At 39.9% G+C, this 17,340-nt stretch overlaps 1 protein-coding gene across 5 annotated transcripts in view; it reads left to right on the top strand.

Moving 5' to 3' along the window:
- The first annotated feature begins 1,050 nt into the window (after nt 1-1,050).
- GABPB1 (GA binding protein transcription factor subunit beta 1) overlaps nt 1,051-17,340 on the top strand; it is a 64,047-nt gene continuing 47,757 nt past the window's right edge. For 2 of the 5 annotated variants that reach the window (XM_088024787.1, XM_088024785.1), the window contains exon 1: nt 1,721-2,112. In XM_088024787.1, the coding sequence (XP_087880913.1) occupies nt 2,047-2,112 (66 nt within the window). In that variant the 5' untranslated portion in view covers nt 1,721-2,046. Of the gene's footprint in view, nt 1,325-1,720; nt 2,113-17,340 lie in introns of those variants that run through there. The other 3 variants (XM_088024784.1, XM_088024786.1, XM_028100136.2) reach the window with 2 other exon arrangements.

Here is a 17,340-nt window from a genome sequence, read left to right as displayed (position 1 = left end):
CGTGGGAAACTTATTCCCAGGCTCACCTGTTAAAAACATACCAGTGTGGGGCGCCTGGGTGGCTCAGATGGTTAAGCGTCTGCCTTCGGCTCAGGTCATGATCCCAGGATCCTGGGATCGAGTCCCACATCAGGCTCCCTGCTCCTTGGGAGCCTGCTTCTCCCTCTCTCTCTCTCCCTCTGTCTCTCATGAATGAATAAATAAAATCTTAAAAAAAAAAACATACCAGTGTGTTGGGTTTCTTAGCAAATCATCACAAGTAAATTAACTTCCAAAGATTAACTCCAAATAAACTTCTGCGCCTTTCTTAATACAACACAACAAAAATCTTGACATTGCAGCCACGAAAAAACAGACATCTACCTCGGAGGTGACAGAAATCCAAGGCAATTCAGTGAGCAGTTACTAGGGTCTATTAAGTATGAGACACCTGTGACACCACTGGCATCTTAAAAAAAAAAGGCTACAGGAATAACTACATCTTCGTCATGAACCTGACTGCTCAGTTTCAGTGAAGAGAAGGACCATCCTTCGTTCCTCCCCTTGTACCTCAACCGCCACTCCTGTCCCAGTCGGCCTAGTTGAATCTAGGGTCACTTTAAGTTAAATCCTAGCTTCCTGTATGCCCTTCCGTCTCCCAGGAATCTGCTAGGCGGCTCAGCTTAACCTCGGAGTTCGGATTCCCCCTCTCTCAGCGGTCATGTCGCAGAGATACGAACGGAGGAACACGGACTTTAGTTTCCCAACTGCCAGCCCCCGCAGAAAGAGGCGGGAAGGCTCGGCCACCAGCCGGGGTGCTCCGCCGCGCACATGGCCGGCCGCAGCTCCCACCCCCGTGCCGCGCAGGCGCCGGGCGAGCCGGGACTTGCGGTCGCCGAGAGCGGATCATTCCGCCGCTTTCTTTGTGTGGCTCAGGCTCTTCAAATGGCATATTTCCTTTCCATCAGTTAAAAACAAAAATCAGATTCTGTTGCCCCTTTCCTCCCGCCGGAATGGGGTCGGAGAGGGAGTGGGAGAGCGATCTGCTGCCGAGGGCAGGGGTGGAAAAGCTCAAGCGCGGGCTTGACAGGGGCCGTGTCCGGGAGGGATGCTGGGAGCTTTGACTCACTCGCACACCATGTGTCCCTCCGCGCGCAACACGGGGGACTTTTCGGTGGGGATTTTGGGCGCCGACCAGACGCGGCATTTTCGGAAAATAGCGCCCTGTGCAGCTGAAGCGCTTTGTGTGTAGCGGGGCCGCGTCAGCCCGGCCGGGTACGAGGCGCCTCGGGTCCCCCCACCACCTCCTGCTGCTCCCCCGTCGCCGCTCCCGAAGCTTTTCCAGGTCAGTGCGGGTCTGTGTAGGGCCCTGTTACCACCGGATGTGGAAGTTGATCTCTTCGCTGGTAAAAAATAATTCCACTTCCCCCGGAACCCAGATCATCCCCGCGATTTCCTGTTTATTGCATTAAGGCGCCGGGTTTCCGGGGCTCCTGGCCCCGCTTATTCCGCGGGGGTCGGCGGGGTCGGCCTGGGCCCCCGCTCCGCCCGCGCCGCCGCCGCGCTTTGTCCGCTGGGCACCCCGCTTCTGGGAGGGGCGGGCAGACATGGTGGCGGCCGCCGCCCCCTCCTCGGCCCCGGCGCGCAGTGGCCTCCCAGCCGGCCCTGGCCCGAGCGGCGGCCCCGGGGCGGGGATGGGGTCGAGCCGGGGCGGCGGGGACTCTGCGGGCGCCGGGAGGCGGAAGGTGGGCGGGCGAGGGAGGGAGACAGGCTGGCGCGGCCCGGCCTCGACGCCCGCCACCCCGGGAACTGTCGGCCTCTTTGTCTGGGCGGCCTGGCTGCCCCACCGGGCTCGCCGGAACCATGAAGAGGTGGCGGGGGCGGCCGCCCCGGGGCGCGCTGTGTTGCGGGGCCTGCGCGGCCGGGAGGCGCTCGGGCCGCGGCGGGAGCGACTGGCCCGGACAGGGTTAACTGGAGGGCCGGGCCCGGCGCACGCGGGGCCGATCGCGGCTACTGCCACGACCTCGGGGACTCAAGTCCCTGAGGGGACAAAGCCCGCCGTTCTGGATGCTCGGGACTTCTGCTCTTGGGACTTGGCCGCCGGGATCTGCGGGTGCACGGCTTCGGAAAAAAGTTGAGAATTTTGCCAGGTCATTTCTGCCTGGATACAGTTAATCAGTGTGTATTTAGTGTGCTTCGTTGAAGCTGTCCTGCCGTGTAGAATCAGCGTGTATAGCCTCAGGGGTGCATCGTGAAAACAGAACCAAAGGAATTATATAGGCCTGCTTTGTGTGTGTTTTCCCACTTTAAGCTTGTTTTCAGTACACATACTTTTGCTTTAAAAACCTGATTGGATTGTGGCGAGCAGACATTTGTTCAAAGGAGGGGTAGCGACCACAACAGTACTTTTGAAGGGGGCTTGGTAATGTGGAAATATTTTAAGTGCTCTTTCCGAACACTGATTTGCTGTCTCGATTCAGGCAAGTTACTTTCTGAAGTACAATTTTTATCTGGAAAATGTTTTGATGTAGTCAGTAAATGATCCTTGTAAAGTAATTTTCCATTCCAGAATTAAAGATGCATTATAATTTATTGTGCAGATGTTAGTGGTCAAAAATTCTTTTTGCAGATTGTTATTTCACGTATAGACCTACCCAGCTTGATTTAAATTTCTTCGCACTAACCTATAACCATCAGCCTTGACACTTCCACTTTCAGGTTCAGACTCTGAATTTAAGGAAATTAAAAATGGCTTTATGCTTTTTTTCTTAATTTTTCTCTTTTTAAATACTTCCCCCAAATAACAGTGGAAACAAAAATTCATTACACGTTAATACAAGTGACATATTAGGTAAGAATGACATTGTTTTGCATTTCTTCAAGTCTTTTAAATGTCTGGTTTAATAGAAGACATCTAGTTCTTAAGTCTACTGCATTGTCTGTTGTGGTATCACGCCATGTAACCTCTGGAAAACTCCGAAAACGCCATTGTATGTTCATGCCTTTTTTTTTTTTTTAACTGAGAGATTTGTCATTTCCATCCTCTCCCCATACAAGTCAAATAGGATAATACAAGACACATTTAAAAAATATGGATAGGAGCGTTGATTTCTATACTTTTTTCTTGCACTCTTTTTTTCAGTTTCGGATTTAGTTGCATAAACAGTATGAAAAGTAAGGATTGTGTAATCTGCATATGATCCTGGAGACTCAGGAACATTTGCAAATATTTTAAGTGACTAAACTTAATTTTTAATTCCACAACTTATGTATGCAAGTAAAATGTGAATTTCATATTAGATGTGCTTGTGAAAACTAGTGTGTAAAAGCAGTATTTGAAGATAGGACACTGTCAAAGCACTGCAGGAGCTCCAGATTTAAAAGGAATCCTGCAGTGAAACATTTGGTCAAACAATACTTTTGTAATGCATATACATAGACTTTTAGAGTTAACTCTCCTAACTTAGAGTTTGAGTTCTCTCTTTCAGTCAATCTGGGTATTTTAGGTTGGAGGCCAGTTATACTGTAAATGTGTGAAAATTTTAAGGCTATACTTTGGATTAATGGTTTTGAAATGAAGCTAAATTCATTTCCAGTTGTTTCTGTGAACTCTACTTTGATTCTCTCAGACTATAGTTCTCTACTGTTCCATCAACAGGAAGCATCTGGTCATTCTTGACATAATTGTTTGACAATGCCAGGTATATTTTTGATGTTTGCTATGCAAATGGAAATAAATATCAGATTGGTTCTTGGTTAATTTTACATGTCTCCCTTTGACCCAGCATCTCTAAGATTTATTTATGATGGACCTCATCTGTAGAATGCCCCCCTCCTTCTGTCCCCCCCCCCCCCCCCGTCTTGAGTACCTCCTAAGTTAGGAATAGTAACAGGTAAAGCAAACAAGTCAGGAATTCAGAAGTCATTACATGAAATTTTGAATCATGAATTTATTTTGAGGGTGTATTTTTGAGGGTGCAAATTCACTTTGTAAGTAGCCTGAGTGTGGGTGAATTCACTGATGGGTCCATCTCCTCCCTCTCTCATAAACATTAAAAAGCAAAGGGAAACAAAACCTTAAAGATGAGGGTAACTTAGTTTTCTAATGACTATCATTTCTTTGGCCCCAGAGCTTTCCAACTAGTAATCGTAGGTTTCTATAGTATTAATGTCTCTATCTTGGTATTATACTATTTTGAAGGTGTTTGTTCCATCAGGCTTCCTAGAAGGTCTGTCTACTAGTATTAAGGACTGTGTTTCCCCACTGTGTGGACAACAGTGCTTTGCATAGAGAAGATGTGTTGGTGCAGTTGACTGTCAGTTCAGTTGGTGGGCTAGTATATTTTCATTTAGGCTAAGTATGTCCATGAGGTAAGTGTAGAGGCTAAAGCGTGAAATGATTTCTCTACCAAAGGTAAATCATATGTAGAGCCATTGATATATTTAGAAATAGGAATTTGAAACTCTTTGTCCTGGTTCTCTTACATTTCAATGGGAATAGTTGGAAAGGCAGGCAAATAGGGCCCAAGACGCTAAAGCACAAATACAGAATGTGCAAAAGACTCGATCATTTTAACTGTACATTTAATGTGAATCAACACTGGTATAATTTTTTAAAAAGTAAATGTCATTTTTGAAGTTGGTAGAACAACATAGAACAGGTATTGGGGTGCGTGGTGGCTCAGTCGGTTAAGCGTTTGACTCTTCATCTTGGCTCAGGTCATAACCTGAGGGTTGTGAGATGGAGCCATCGGTCTGGCTCTGTGCTCGTGGAGTCGGCTTGAGATTCTCCTCCTCCCTCTGCTGCTCCTGCTCCCCTGCTTGCGCTCTCTTTCTCTCTCTCTCTGGAAAGAAAGAGCAGGTATTAGCCACACTTTACTTTGTACTTGTATTATACCTGGAATAATTATATTGTGTCAGCTTTTTAGGTAGCATACTGTCACATTATGGGTGGGCCCTTAGATCAGGTCTCAGACTTTATATCAGAATCACCTGCAGAGCAAAAACACAGAGGCCCAAGCTTAAGTAGGGTAGGACCTGGGCTGCTGTATTTTTCTCAAGTTCCCCAAGTGATAGACACTCAAGTTTTTTTTTTTTTTTAAAGATTTTATTTACCTATTTGAGAGAGAGAGAATGAGAGAGAGCACGAGAGGGAAGAGGGTCAGAAGGAGAAGCAGACGCCCCGCTGAGCGGGGAGCCCGACGTGGGGCTCGATCCCGGGACTCCAGGATCATGACCTGAGCCGAAGGCAGTCGCCCAACCAACTGAGCCACTCAGGCGCCCGACACTCAAGTTTAAAAAGCACTGAGCATATCCAGAGGACCTTGATCATGGAGAAAAAGGACATGAGGAAAGGAGGAAAAGGCTGAAAAATTCGATGTTTGGCTTAAAGAAGAGAAAGAAGCTCATCTAAGGAATGATAGCTATCTTTAAATATTTAGAGGTCTGTCACACAGAAAGATCAGGTTTGATCTGACTAGAAAGAACTAGGTAGGATCAATGAGTAGTAGTTAGAAGGAGGATTTCAACATTCTTTCAAGATAAAATTTCTACAAAACAGTAAAAATGTAATGGGTTGTGTGGGTGGTAGGCTCTCTGCTTTCACTGATGATGTTCAAGTTAGGGATTCTATGGTGCAGAAGTTGATATGCTGAATGAGGAATTGGGCCAGGTGTCCTAAAGTTCCCTACAAACTTGAGATTTTATGATATATGTCTAGGTTTGCAGGTACAAAAGTAGAAGAGCAAAAGTCACTTGAGTGAAACAAGCTGGTTAGCTTAACTGGATCATAGTTTCCACCTTCTTGGATAAAGAGAAATGAGTATTAAGTGAGAGAGCTATTTGATGAGGGCTTTAAACCCAGCTGTAGGGGCACCTGGGTGGCTCAGTCGGTTAAATGTCTGCCTTCGGCTCAGGTCATGATCCCGGAGTCCTAGCATCGAGCCCCATGTCGGGCTCCCTGCTGGGCAGGGAGTTCTGCTTCTCTCTGCCCCTTTCCCCTCCCCCCTGCTCCTCCTCTCTCTCCCTCTCTTGCTCACTCAAATAAAGAAATAAAATCTAAATAAATAAATAATAAATAAACCCAGCTGTAATTTGGGAGACTCAAAGCCTTAAAAATGGGCATATCTTCTGACATGGAAATTCTCATTTAGGGAATTTATCTTGATGTCATAAGGATGGGTGCAGAGATTTAACTGTGAGGGTACTGATTGCAGCGCTGTTGATAGTAAAAGCTGTGTATTAACCTTTGACCCCACTCCCACATTAATCATATGAAGTAGATAATATTCTCCTCCATTTTTCAGCAGAGAAAACAGGTTTAGGGAAATGAGGTAGCTTGCCTAAGGTAGCACAGAGTTATTATGTGGTAGAGCCAGGACTTGGATCCAAGCCTGTTTGACTCTAGAATGATCACTGTGCCGTACATAATAACCTAAATGTTTCACAGTGATTGTTAGGATATGTATTCACAGTGGGGTGAACCGTGCCTCGCTATTAAAATGATGTTAGAAGAACGTGAAGACATGAAGAGATGTCTTGGTATACGTTAAGTAAAAAAAAAGTAGTTTTAAAAACAATTCCATTTTGGTTAAAAAACAAATATACAGTTGATCCTTGAACAATAGGGCTTTGAACTGCATGGGTCCACTTATACACAGGCTTTTTTTTTTTTTTTTTTGACAAGTACAGTACGGTAAATGTATTTTTTCTTATGATTTTCTTAACATTTCCTTTCCTGTAGCTTGCTTTACTGTAAGAATACAGTGTATAACACGAAATATGTATTAATCCAATGTTTATGTTATTGGTAAAGCTTCTAGTTGGCAGTATGCTATTAATAGTTAAATTTCTGGGGAGAGAAAAGTTATACTCAAGATTTTCAACTGTGTGTGTGGGGGGTGTCTGTACCCCTCAGCCCTGCATTATTCAGGAGAAAATTGTATTGACCTCTGGAAGGATATGTGCCAAATTGTTAAGTGGTTATTTCTGAGTGTAGTTTTATAAGTGATTATTTTCTCTTTGCTTATCCAAATTTTCTGACTTCTACAATGAGTATATATTTTTGTATATTATTTGTAACTAAAAGCATGTTAAAATATCATTATTTCAATAAGAAAGATTAACATAAACTGAGGAGCTTGGATTTTATACTGTGCAGTTTATGCACTTTGACTTAGGAATTGCACATAAATGAGAATTTGTAAGCACATGAAGTGTTTTGTATTTTTTTAGGTTTGATTCCTTACCCTTCTACAAGTAATATGTTAATTGAATAGAGAAAACAGTCATGGACTAGAGAAAACAATCGTGGACTCCTACCATTCTATCATAATCAGTTCTCAATTTTGTGTTTTCTTCCTCTTATGTGTAATATTTTAAATGTATTCATCTCAGCTTGGTCACTCTCTGGCTTTGTGATATTAGGCAGTTTAAGTTAATTAGGCAGATATTAGGCAGTTTAACTTAATCGCTCTGCCTTAGTTTCTTCCTTTGTAAAATTGGGATAATTATAATACCTATGTTGTGGTTGGGAGGATTAAATGAGTTACTGCATATAAAGTGATCAGAACAGTGTCTGACACACATTTAATAGCTCAGCAAATGTTAGCAATTATTATTATAGGATCATAGCCCACTAAGACTCTTGGGTCTAATAGGTTTTGGAATTAAGAATTTTTTGGATATAGGCAAAGTAATAATGTAACCTTTCAACAGAGTCCAGTCCTCTTCAAACACATTACTATTTGTGCAGCAAAACATATGAAGGTTTACACCAAATGGGGTAAATAAAGCCTATAAATAGCTTTATGTCAGGTAAGGTTTTGCCACCAAAAGAGTTTTTGTGTTTTGGAATTGCAGTTAAGGAACCTGTAGAATATTTAATTTTGAGTCCTATTTTATTTTAATGTTTCAACACATACCTTTTCATGTTATTATATAGCTTTATAATCCATGATAATTTAAAAATTAAAACAATGTTCACTTCTATTTCCTTTTATTATAAAATATGCTAAACCTCTGCCAATATTGTTGATTCTGTTACATAGTGTAGAATCTTTTCTAGAAGAGGCTTGAGAGTTCCTCTAACCCAGTTAGCTTTCTTTCTGTCTCATTACAATTGAGGAATAAGACATTTCTTGTTTTTTTCTATTTTATTTAAGTTTTTAATTCCAGTTAGTTAACATACAGTGTTACAATAGTTTTGGGTGTATAATAGTAATTTAATAGTTCCATACATCACCCTGTGCTCATGAAAACAAGTGTGCTCCTTAATCTGTATCACTGATTTAACCCATCCCCCCATCCGCCTCTCCTCTGGTAACCATCAGATTGTTCTCTATAATTAAGAGTCTGTTTCTTGGTTTGTCTCTCTCTCTCTTTCCCTTTGCTTGTTTTGTTTCTTAAATTACACATATGAATGAAATCGTATGGTATTTGTCTTTCTCTGACTTATTTCACTTAGTATTACACTTTTTAGCTCCATCCATGTTATTGCAAATAGCAAGATTTCATTCTTTTTTATGGCTGAATAATATTCCATTGTGCATATACACACACACCCACACACCCACCCACACACCCACACCCACATCCACATCTTTATCCATTCATCAATTGACGGACACATGGACATGGACGCTTGAGCTGCTTCCATAATTTGGCTATTGTAAATAATGCTGCTATAAACATAGGGGTGCATATATCCTTTTGAATTAGTGTTTTTGTATTCTTTGGGTAAATATGCAGTAGTACCATTGCTGTATGGTAACTTGGTTTACTACAGCAGTAGTTCTTTATAGAAGGTGAGTGGAGGCTACTATGGTACCTCTCTTTAACGTGCTCTCCCATTCTGTAGATGTGGGCACTGAGGTGGATATTTATCCTAAGTCATAATATTAATTATAGAACTGAACATTGGAATTAGGTCACTTCCTCTTGTGATAAAATTATTGGCTGTGCAGCCCTTCTGATTCCTGTACTCCTTTGTGTCTGTAGCACTTACCATGTATCCAAACAGAGGAAAAAAATTTAAACAGTGCCTTAGTCAAGCTGCTATAATAAAAAACTGGAGGCTTGGTAGCTTATAAACAACAGCAATCGATTTCTTGCAATCCTGAAGGCTAGGAGGTCCACGATCAAGGTGCAAGCATGGTTGGGGTCTGGTGAGGACCCTCTTCCAGTTGCAGACTTCTCTGTTGTATCCTCACATGGAGGAAGGGTCATGGGAACTCTCTCGGGTTTCTTTTTATATGGGCATAAATCTTAATGATCCTTCTTTATGACCTAATCACCTCCCAAATATCCCACCTCCTAATACTATCACTTTGGCCATTAGGAGTTTCAACATACAAATTTGAGAGGTTGGGAAGAGACATACAAGCATTCAGACCATAGCAAACAGTATGTTGTTAAAATGATCTGAAAAATTTCCCTTACATCCTAACTGGCTTAGATGAACTCTTACATCTTTGCCCATGTGATTACTTCACCTGTGCCTTTAGCCATTCCTTTCATACAGACTCAGTTTCTCTCCCTTCCTTTATTGCTGTATGCATTAGATGTAGCCTTGACAGAGCTTGACACCCACCACTTCTTTCATATTTATGTGTTGTCAAATCTTTCCACCATCTATCTGCTCTGTTTTTTTCCACAGGTCACACAGCATATTTATGGAGGAAGGTGGGTAATTTAGAAGATTTCTTGGCCATTATGAATTTATGCTGAACAGTTCCCAGTGGGCCCTTGCTACTCTTGGCAATTATTTTATTAATCTCACATTTTTCTGTTTTCTCATGTATCTTCTTCCTCTCTCTCAAAAGATGCCATTGATTTCTACTTAATTGAAAAAGCAAATAGAGTACAAACTTGCTTACATTTTTTTTTCATTGTCACCACAACGAGTCTATTCTTTCATCTTATTTTGTGAACTGAATGGAAGGAAGAGGATTCTTTTGCTTTTCTAGGAATCTTGTTGCCACACTTTTCCTCTTTGATCACTTTGATCGTTATCTACAATGGTTGGGTAATAATCGTCATATTTAAATTGTAAAGTTTTTGTAATACATGTTTCTCTTTTATTATTTATATCCATCCGTCAGCACAATTCTTTAGATTACTCTTTACTGGGTCTCAGTTTGTCCTGAGGCTCTGCAGTGCCTTTATTTCCCATCCTCATTTTGGAGTCTGCTCTTCCAATCCATCCTGCATATGGCTGCCAGAATAATTTTCCTAAAATTCTATTTGAGCCCACTGCTTTTAAACCTGAACAGCCGGAGGAGAGAAAATGTGCTATTGACCTTTGTGCTCTCCATCATGCCAAGCAAAGTGAATTGAACTTGTACTGAATAAATGTTTGAATGGATCACCATTTGCTCAAAACATTGAATGACTTCCAGTTGTCTGCAGAATAAAGTCCAAACTCTGCTTTCTGACTTTCAAACCTTTTCATATTCTGCTTCTTCAACCTTACTTCAGTCTTGTTTCCTCCGTAATATACCATGCTCAGGCACAACTCCCTGTCTTCTTCCTTTTCCTTTTCCTTGATAGGCTTGTTACAGGCTATTCAGAAGTGTTTGCTTGGTGCCAGCACTGTCCTGATCTCTGGGGATACAGTAGACAGAGTCTCTGTTTTCTTGGGGCTGACATTCGGGATGAGGGGGGAGGAAACGCGCAGTGAATAAATATCGGGTGGTAATGAGTAGCATGAAAAGGAATAAAACTGGATAATGGGTTAGGATGGTGGGAGGTGGTTGCTATTTTAGGTGGTGAGGGAAAGATCTCTTTGGGTGTCCTGAAATGAGGGAGTAAACAATGAAGTTATATAAGTGAAGAGCTTTCTGGGCCAAAGAAACGTGTTGAAGACCCTGAGGTGGAAACATGTTTGGCTTGTTCAAATAATTCCCAAGGCTTGTGTACCTCGGGCAGAATGAATAAGGGGAGTAATAGGTGAGATTAGAGAGGTAGTGGGGAGCTAGACTATGCTCCAAATGTTGTCTTTCACTGAAGAAGCCTTCCTTGACTACATCATTTTGTTTGTTGATTTAAAGCTTCTCTGAACCCATATAGCAACAATGGAAGTAGCTTTCAAAGTATTTTTTTATTTGACCTACAGTAAGAAATGTATTTTGCATCAATAACGTACATATGCATTGTATGTGTATAACTGGAACAAAAATTTCATGAAACGATACACTTTTGATATATGCTGATATTTTTAAAAATGTTGACTTTAATTTCACAGTTAAAAACAATACAAAAAAAACCAAAACAAACTACAGACTGCTTTTATTATAATCCACATATTCTTCCAGGTTGTGAAATATCTTCAGTTAAAGATCATGATTTCAATTATTTTGTGTATAGGTTTTTAGTGTTTACTGCTGAATAGAGAGGACTTGTATAATTTGGCAAATAGCTATTGAATGGGATACTAGAAACTGCTAAATACTAAATACATAAGAATAAGATAAACTCGCCTTACTTCCTGAGGCTTATAGGAGAGGAGAGCTTGTAAACAATCCTTGTAACAGAGTGGAATCCACATATTAATGAAAGGTACAGGGCATAATGAGAAAATAGAGAAATCATTAATTCTTTTTGCTGAAAAGGTCAGCGGGAGCTTGTTGGAGGAGGTAATGTCTGAACTGAGTTTTGGAGGAAGAATGTGAGTATGTGGTGAGGTAACTTGGGGTAAGGAGAAGACTTCTCAGGCAGAATAACACATAAAGGAATGGTATCACAAAACAGAATAGTATGTAGGGGTAATTATAGGTAACTGTGTATCGTTGGAGTATAAATGCAAGTGGGAAGTGGTGAGTTGATGAGGCTTGAGGGAGGCACGGGCCAGATCCAAAAAGGTCTGAAATGCATTGTAGGAAGTTGCTACATGGGAAGTAGAGATACCATCTCTCAATAAGTCCAATACAGCCAGTTTTTCCTCAACTGATGAAATACATTGCTGTTTCCTCAGTTGTGCCCTACAGGAAGTTGGCTTACATTTATGGGCTATGTTGTACCAAAAAAAGTTTTTTAAACATTAAACTTTCACCCATTGCAATGTTAAGTTTACCCTAGAAGAAGCATTTGAGAATTGAGACGTACTGAGGAAATGGGAGATTCACATTTCAGGGTAATTCGGGGATCTATGTATATGAAATAGAATGGTAGGGGGCCAACTAAATTATTTTTCACTTCAAGTTAAATATACATATGGTTAAATTCTGTATTCTGTAGGTGACTGGAATACATGATTGTATGTTTTAAGAAGATATTTTGGTAAAATGGATCAAACCACAGTGTAAGACTTTATGACAATGTTCAAAATATAAATTTCAAAAAACTGGGAGGAATATTTGCAACACATACAACAAATAATATGTATGATGTACTTCTACAAAGAAACAGTGACAGAAAAACAAGTGAAGATTACAAACAGGTAGTTTCAGGCGAGGAAACATAAGTGGCCAACAAATATTTGATAAGTTATGCAATCTCGGTCATTTGAGAGATACATATTAAAACAAAGTTAATAGAGGCAAAATTTTAAAAGCTTGCTAATATTAAAATTGGCTATATTATGAGGAAATAATAAACATTATAAGTTGTTGGGAATATAAATTGGTTTGGGGGTGTAAATTGATATGGGCAGTTTGTTAGTATCTATTAATTTGAAATGGTATTCCCAGCAAATCTGCCCATTTTCTGCACTAAAGGAACAGTAGTGTATGTACATAAGGAGGCATGTACAACTATGTTAATTGCAGCAGTTTATAGTAGTAAAAAAACCTGGAAAAATAAGTAAAACTGGTCACAATACTAAAATGACTAAGTAGATTGGTATATTCATACTGTGGAATAACGTAATAATTTGGAAGAAATGAATATGACATATACTGAGTACTAGGTTTTAGAGCAGTATATACAGTATGATACTATTTATATACCTAAGGAAAAAAGCCCAGAACAGTGCTGTGTTTTGGAGGGGCAGGTACACATACATGCATGCAAATGCAAAGAATATGGTCTGGTAGGGTAATCCTGAACTGATAATAGTGCTTATCTCTTGGGTGGTGGATAGAGGATTGGGTTTTGGGAGCAGAGATAGGGAGGGATGATTAGAGGGAACTAGCTTTTACAGTAATCTTTGGAATTTTAAAATTAGAATATTATAGTGTATGTTTACAAATTCATTAAAATAATAACAGCCAGTTGACAATAGGATGGACAATAGTTGGGGAAGGAAGGAAACCAGGTAAGGAGGTACTTCATTAATATAGGCATGAAAATGCAGTGGCAAAGGCGGTGAGAAAAGGACTAATTTATAAGTGACGTGAGGGTAGTTTCACAATATATATCAAAATTAGAATTGTATTTACTTTTGTCTCAGCAGTCCTTCAGGGAATTTATCCTACAGTTATATGAAACGAAATGATACATTTACACAGTTATTAGTTGCAGTGTTGTATATAATAGTGTCCATCCATAATAAACTAAGATCTGTATAGCATACTAAGCAGCTATACAGAAAATGAGGAAGCTGTCTATGAACTAATAGGAAAGATCTTCAGGATGTGTTAAGAAAAGCAGATGGAGAACAGTGTATGTAGTAATGCTATCTTTTGGTAATAATAGAAATAGTGGAAGGATACCCATGAACCTAGCAAAGGTGATTACTTGTGTCTGGGGGGAGTGGTAATAGTGTAAATGCTTCCACTGAGACTTTTCTGTGTATACATTTCTGGGTTTGGATTTTTGAGCTATACAAACTATTGCCTATTGAGAGAAAAGAATGTAAGATAAAAAGAGATGCGAAGTAGACCTTACAGTATTTGATGACCAACTGTATGTAAAGACATGAGGGAGAGGAGAAAGTTAAAGATAGCTCTCGGGCTTCTAATTTGGGAGGTAAAAAGGGTGGTAGCAACGTCAGGGAGGATAGGAGGAAGATTAAGTTTTGGCAGGTGCATGGGAAGTTCTAGACATGCTAATTGATGAATCCTTAGTCCTGTTTAGTGTTTTTTTGTGTGTAGGTATATGTGTGTGTAATTTATGTGCTTTAGATACGGAACTTGAGCTTATTTTATCTATTTATTCATTTATTTATTTATAAAGGTTTTATTTGAGAGAGAGCATGAGTGAGGTGTAGGGGCAGAGGGAAAGGGAGAAGCAGACTCCCTACTGAGCAGGGAGCCTGACATGGGGCTCAATCTCAGGTGCATGGCACCCTGGAACTTGAGATTATTTTAAACATGACTGTTAAACAGTCATCAGTAGGGTGCCTCAATGGCTCAGTTGGTTAAGTGTCTACCTTCCGCTTGGGTCATGATTCTAGGGTCCTGGGATCAAGCCCCACGTTGGGCTCCCTGCTCAGTGGGGAATCTGCTTCTCCGTCTCCCTCTGCCCCTCCTCCCCATGTGCGTGGTCTCCCTCTCTTAAATAAAAAATAGAAAATAAATAGTCATCAATAAATACTTTTTATCCCAGATTACAGCCATTTATAGTCTAGGTTTTATGGAGAACAGCTTTGTAATGATGTCATAATTTTACAGTTAAATAGGGACATTGGTATACACAGAATGTAGATAGAGAAATGAAGAGTGTATATCTGATAAATACATAGCTTATGTGGGGATCAGGAACTTAATTTATTAGCATGGTTCCATTTTAATTACATCTTTTGGTACCTGAAATTCAAAGAAATAAAAATAGCTTTGTATAAGGATGTGATCTTTAGAGTAGCTGAGCTTATACTGTAATATTTAAAACAATATTAAAACTGGTTTAGAGAAGTTATAGTAGAGCATGAAAATTATTTTTTTCACATATACTTGTCACTGTATATTATACAAGACAAGGAAGTTTAACCTAATGGAGGAGTCCCAGCATTCTGGGTGCTAAAACAAGCTCTTGCTATATAGTTTGGGATTTAAAATTTATTTGAATGAGTTTTATTTCAGAATCTGATTTTGAGGCCTTAATTTATCCATACAACTTTTACCTGATTTTTATTTGGCTAGAGTAAAAAAAAAAAAAAAAGAAAAAGAAAAAAGAAAAAAGGAGGGGAGCACAGATAAAGCACATACATGCCAGGACTTGCAGATGAATTTAGTAAATCTTTTCTAGGTTTATGTTAATAAGGATTTGGGTGTGGAATAGCAATAAAATAAAGCTGTTAAGTAATTCTTGCTGGAGATTTAAGATTTTAACCATTTTATATCTGAAGAAAAGACATTTTGCTGGCAATAGCTTTCTTTTAAAAATTATAATAATGTTATATATATAATCCTGTAACAGTTGGAGATGGTCTTGCTTTAGTGAGGGTGAAACTGTTTTGTCACCTCCAGCCTATGCTTACCTGTTTACCTACTGTCTTTCTCAGTACTGCAGTCCTCCGGTGCTTTGGGAAACATAATTTGAGAAATGCTGGTTTAGGGTGGGCTACAGTTTTTTTTTAGATAGATTTTTACCTCTTGTATATCTTTGTTGTGTCCAGTTGAGTGAAAGGATGGTATATAAATTAACTTTAAGAAGCATTAGTGGTTCTTAGTCAGGGATATTTTACCCCTAGGGGACATTCAGCAATATCTAGAGACATTTTTTTTTTTTGATGTCATAAAATGGGGGACAGGATGGTGCCACTGGCATCTAATGGGTGGAGACCAGGGATGCTGCCGAATATCCTACAATGCATGGAAAAATCTCCTATAACAAAGAATTGTCAGGCCCGATATGTCAGTAGTACTGAAGTAGAGAAATCTTTAGTTTGTTGAATACCAACTATGTGCGCAACACTGTTATAAAGTACTGATGGGTGTGAATGGCATTAAAAGAAAACCTTGTCCATACCTATAAGAAACTTATAACCTAGCTAAGCCACCTCAGACTTATGTCTGTGACTAAACTCTTTACACCTGACCCACCGTATCCCACTTTGCCACCTTTATTTTGGCACTTTTCACCAAGTTACTCAGGCCAAAAACCTGGATGTCATTTCTGACTCTTTTTCTTGTACCCTGATATCTAATACATGAGGAAGTTCTGTTAGCTCAACTTCAAAATAGATGTTACATCTGGGTAATGGTGGGCTAGAGTATTTAGACCAGTCCTCTTTTTGAAAAGAATTGAAAATGCTGGATAAGATCTATAAATACCACCTTAAGAGTTTTGAAGAACTGGAAAGAAAAGGGCATCTGGTAAGCCAAATTCTGGAAGAAAGCCTCAACCAAGAGAGGTTAGCCGAATATCTGGAGAGCTGAAGCCACTGTTGACCTGAGTATGTTTGCAGATTTTAAGAAATTTAGATTTCTTTTCATCACACTTGTGGGGAGAGGTGGACAGAAACCAAGATTCAAAGTCTACCCAACATGTGGACATGTGTCTCCACCTGCGGGAGAAGGATAAATCAGAGCTAATCCCTGTTCCCCTTTCATTGCCTACTTTCCAGCCAAATATCAAGGGACTTCAAGGCAAGTTGTCTTGGCACTGAGCAGAGCAGGAAAAAAAGAGAAAAGAAATAAGTCTCTATAAAGTTGTGGCCATAGCCTAGCAAGGTAAGGGAAATTTAAACCATGACTTAATTTAGGGCGGTCCCTGATTTGTTGTGTCCCCTAGGTGCTTGGCAGAAGCAAATGCAAATGTTCCTTGGAAGAACACTTCTTCATTTTAGATGTCTCTACAAATAATTTAAGGACACTGACCAGCACATAGTCAAAGATAAGCTGGCATACAAGGAGACAAAGGAAACATGAACAGAAACAACAGCAGAAACAGATATTCATAGGCCTCATGTATTAGAATTAGAAGATACATGATAAAACAACCATGCTTACTATATTCACAGAAATAAATGGCAAATTCGAAGACAGGAAACATGAAACTACAAAATAAAAAAAGTGGCATCATAGATTTGAAAATACCAAACCCAACTGCTGGAAATAAAAAAATATGATAACTGGATTAAAAACTTAATGATGCAATTTACAACAGATTGCACATCAGAAGAATGATGGAACTGGAAATATAGATCAGACAGAATTATCCAGGATGTAATTTAGAGGCAAAAAGATGGAAAATATAAGTGACAGTGTAAGAGATACGGAGGATAGAGTAACAATGTCTTAATTGGAATTCCAGAAGAAGAGGAGAGAGAAAAGGGGCATTTAAAGACACGATGGCTGATATTTTCCAGAACCAACAAAAGATATCTAACTAGGATACAAGAATTCTGGTGAATCCTAAGGATAAAAATAAATCTATACCTAGACACATCATGAAGAAATTGCAAAAAACAGTGACATAGAGAAAAATCTTAAAAGTATCTTGAGAAAAAGAAGATAACCACCAAAGGAGTGAGAATTAAAC

The sequence above is a fragment of the Eumetopias jubatus genome, unplaced genomic scaffold (genome assembly GCF_037043125.1).
Source record: "Eumetopias jubatus isolate StellerSeaLion01/CBP00866 unplaced genomic scaffold, mEumJub1_p1.0 scaffold_7, whole genome shotgun sequence".
Taxonomy (NCBI): Eukaryota; Metazoa; Chordata; class Mammalia; order Carnivora; family Otariidae; genus Eumetopias; species Eumetopias jubatus.
The sequence above is the reverse complement of the archived record's forward strand: the minus strand, read 5'-3'. Positions and strand labels throughout refer to the sequence as shown.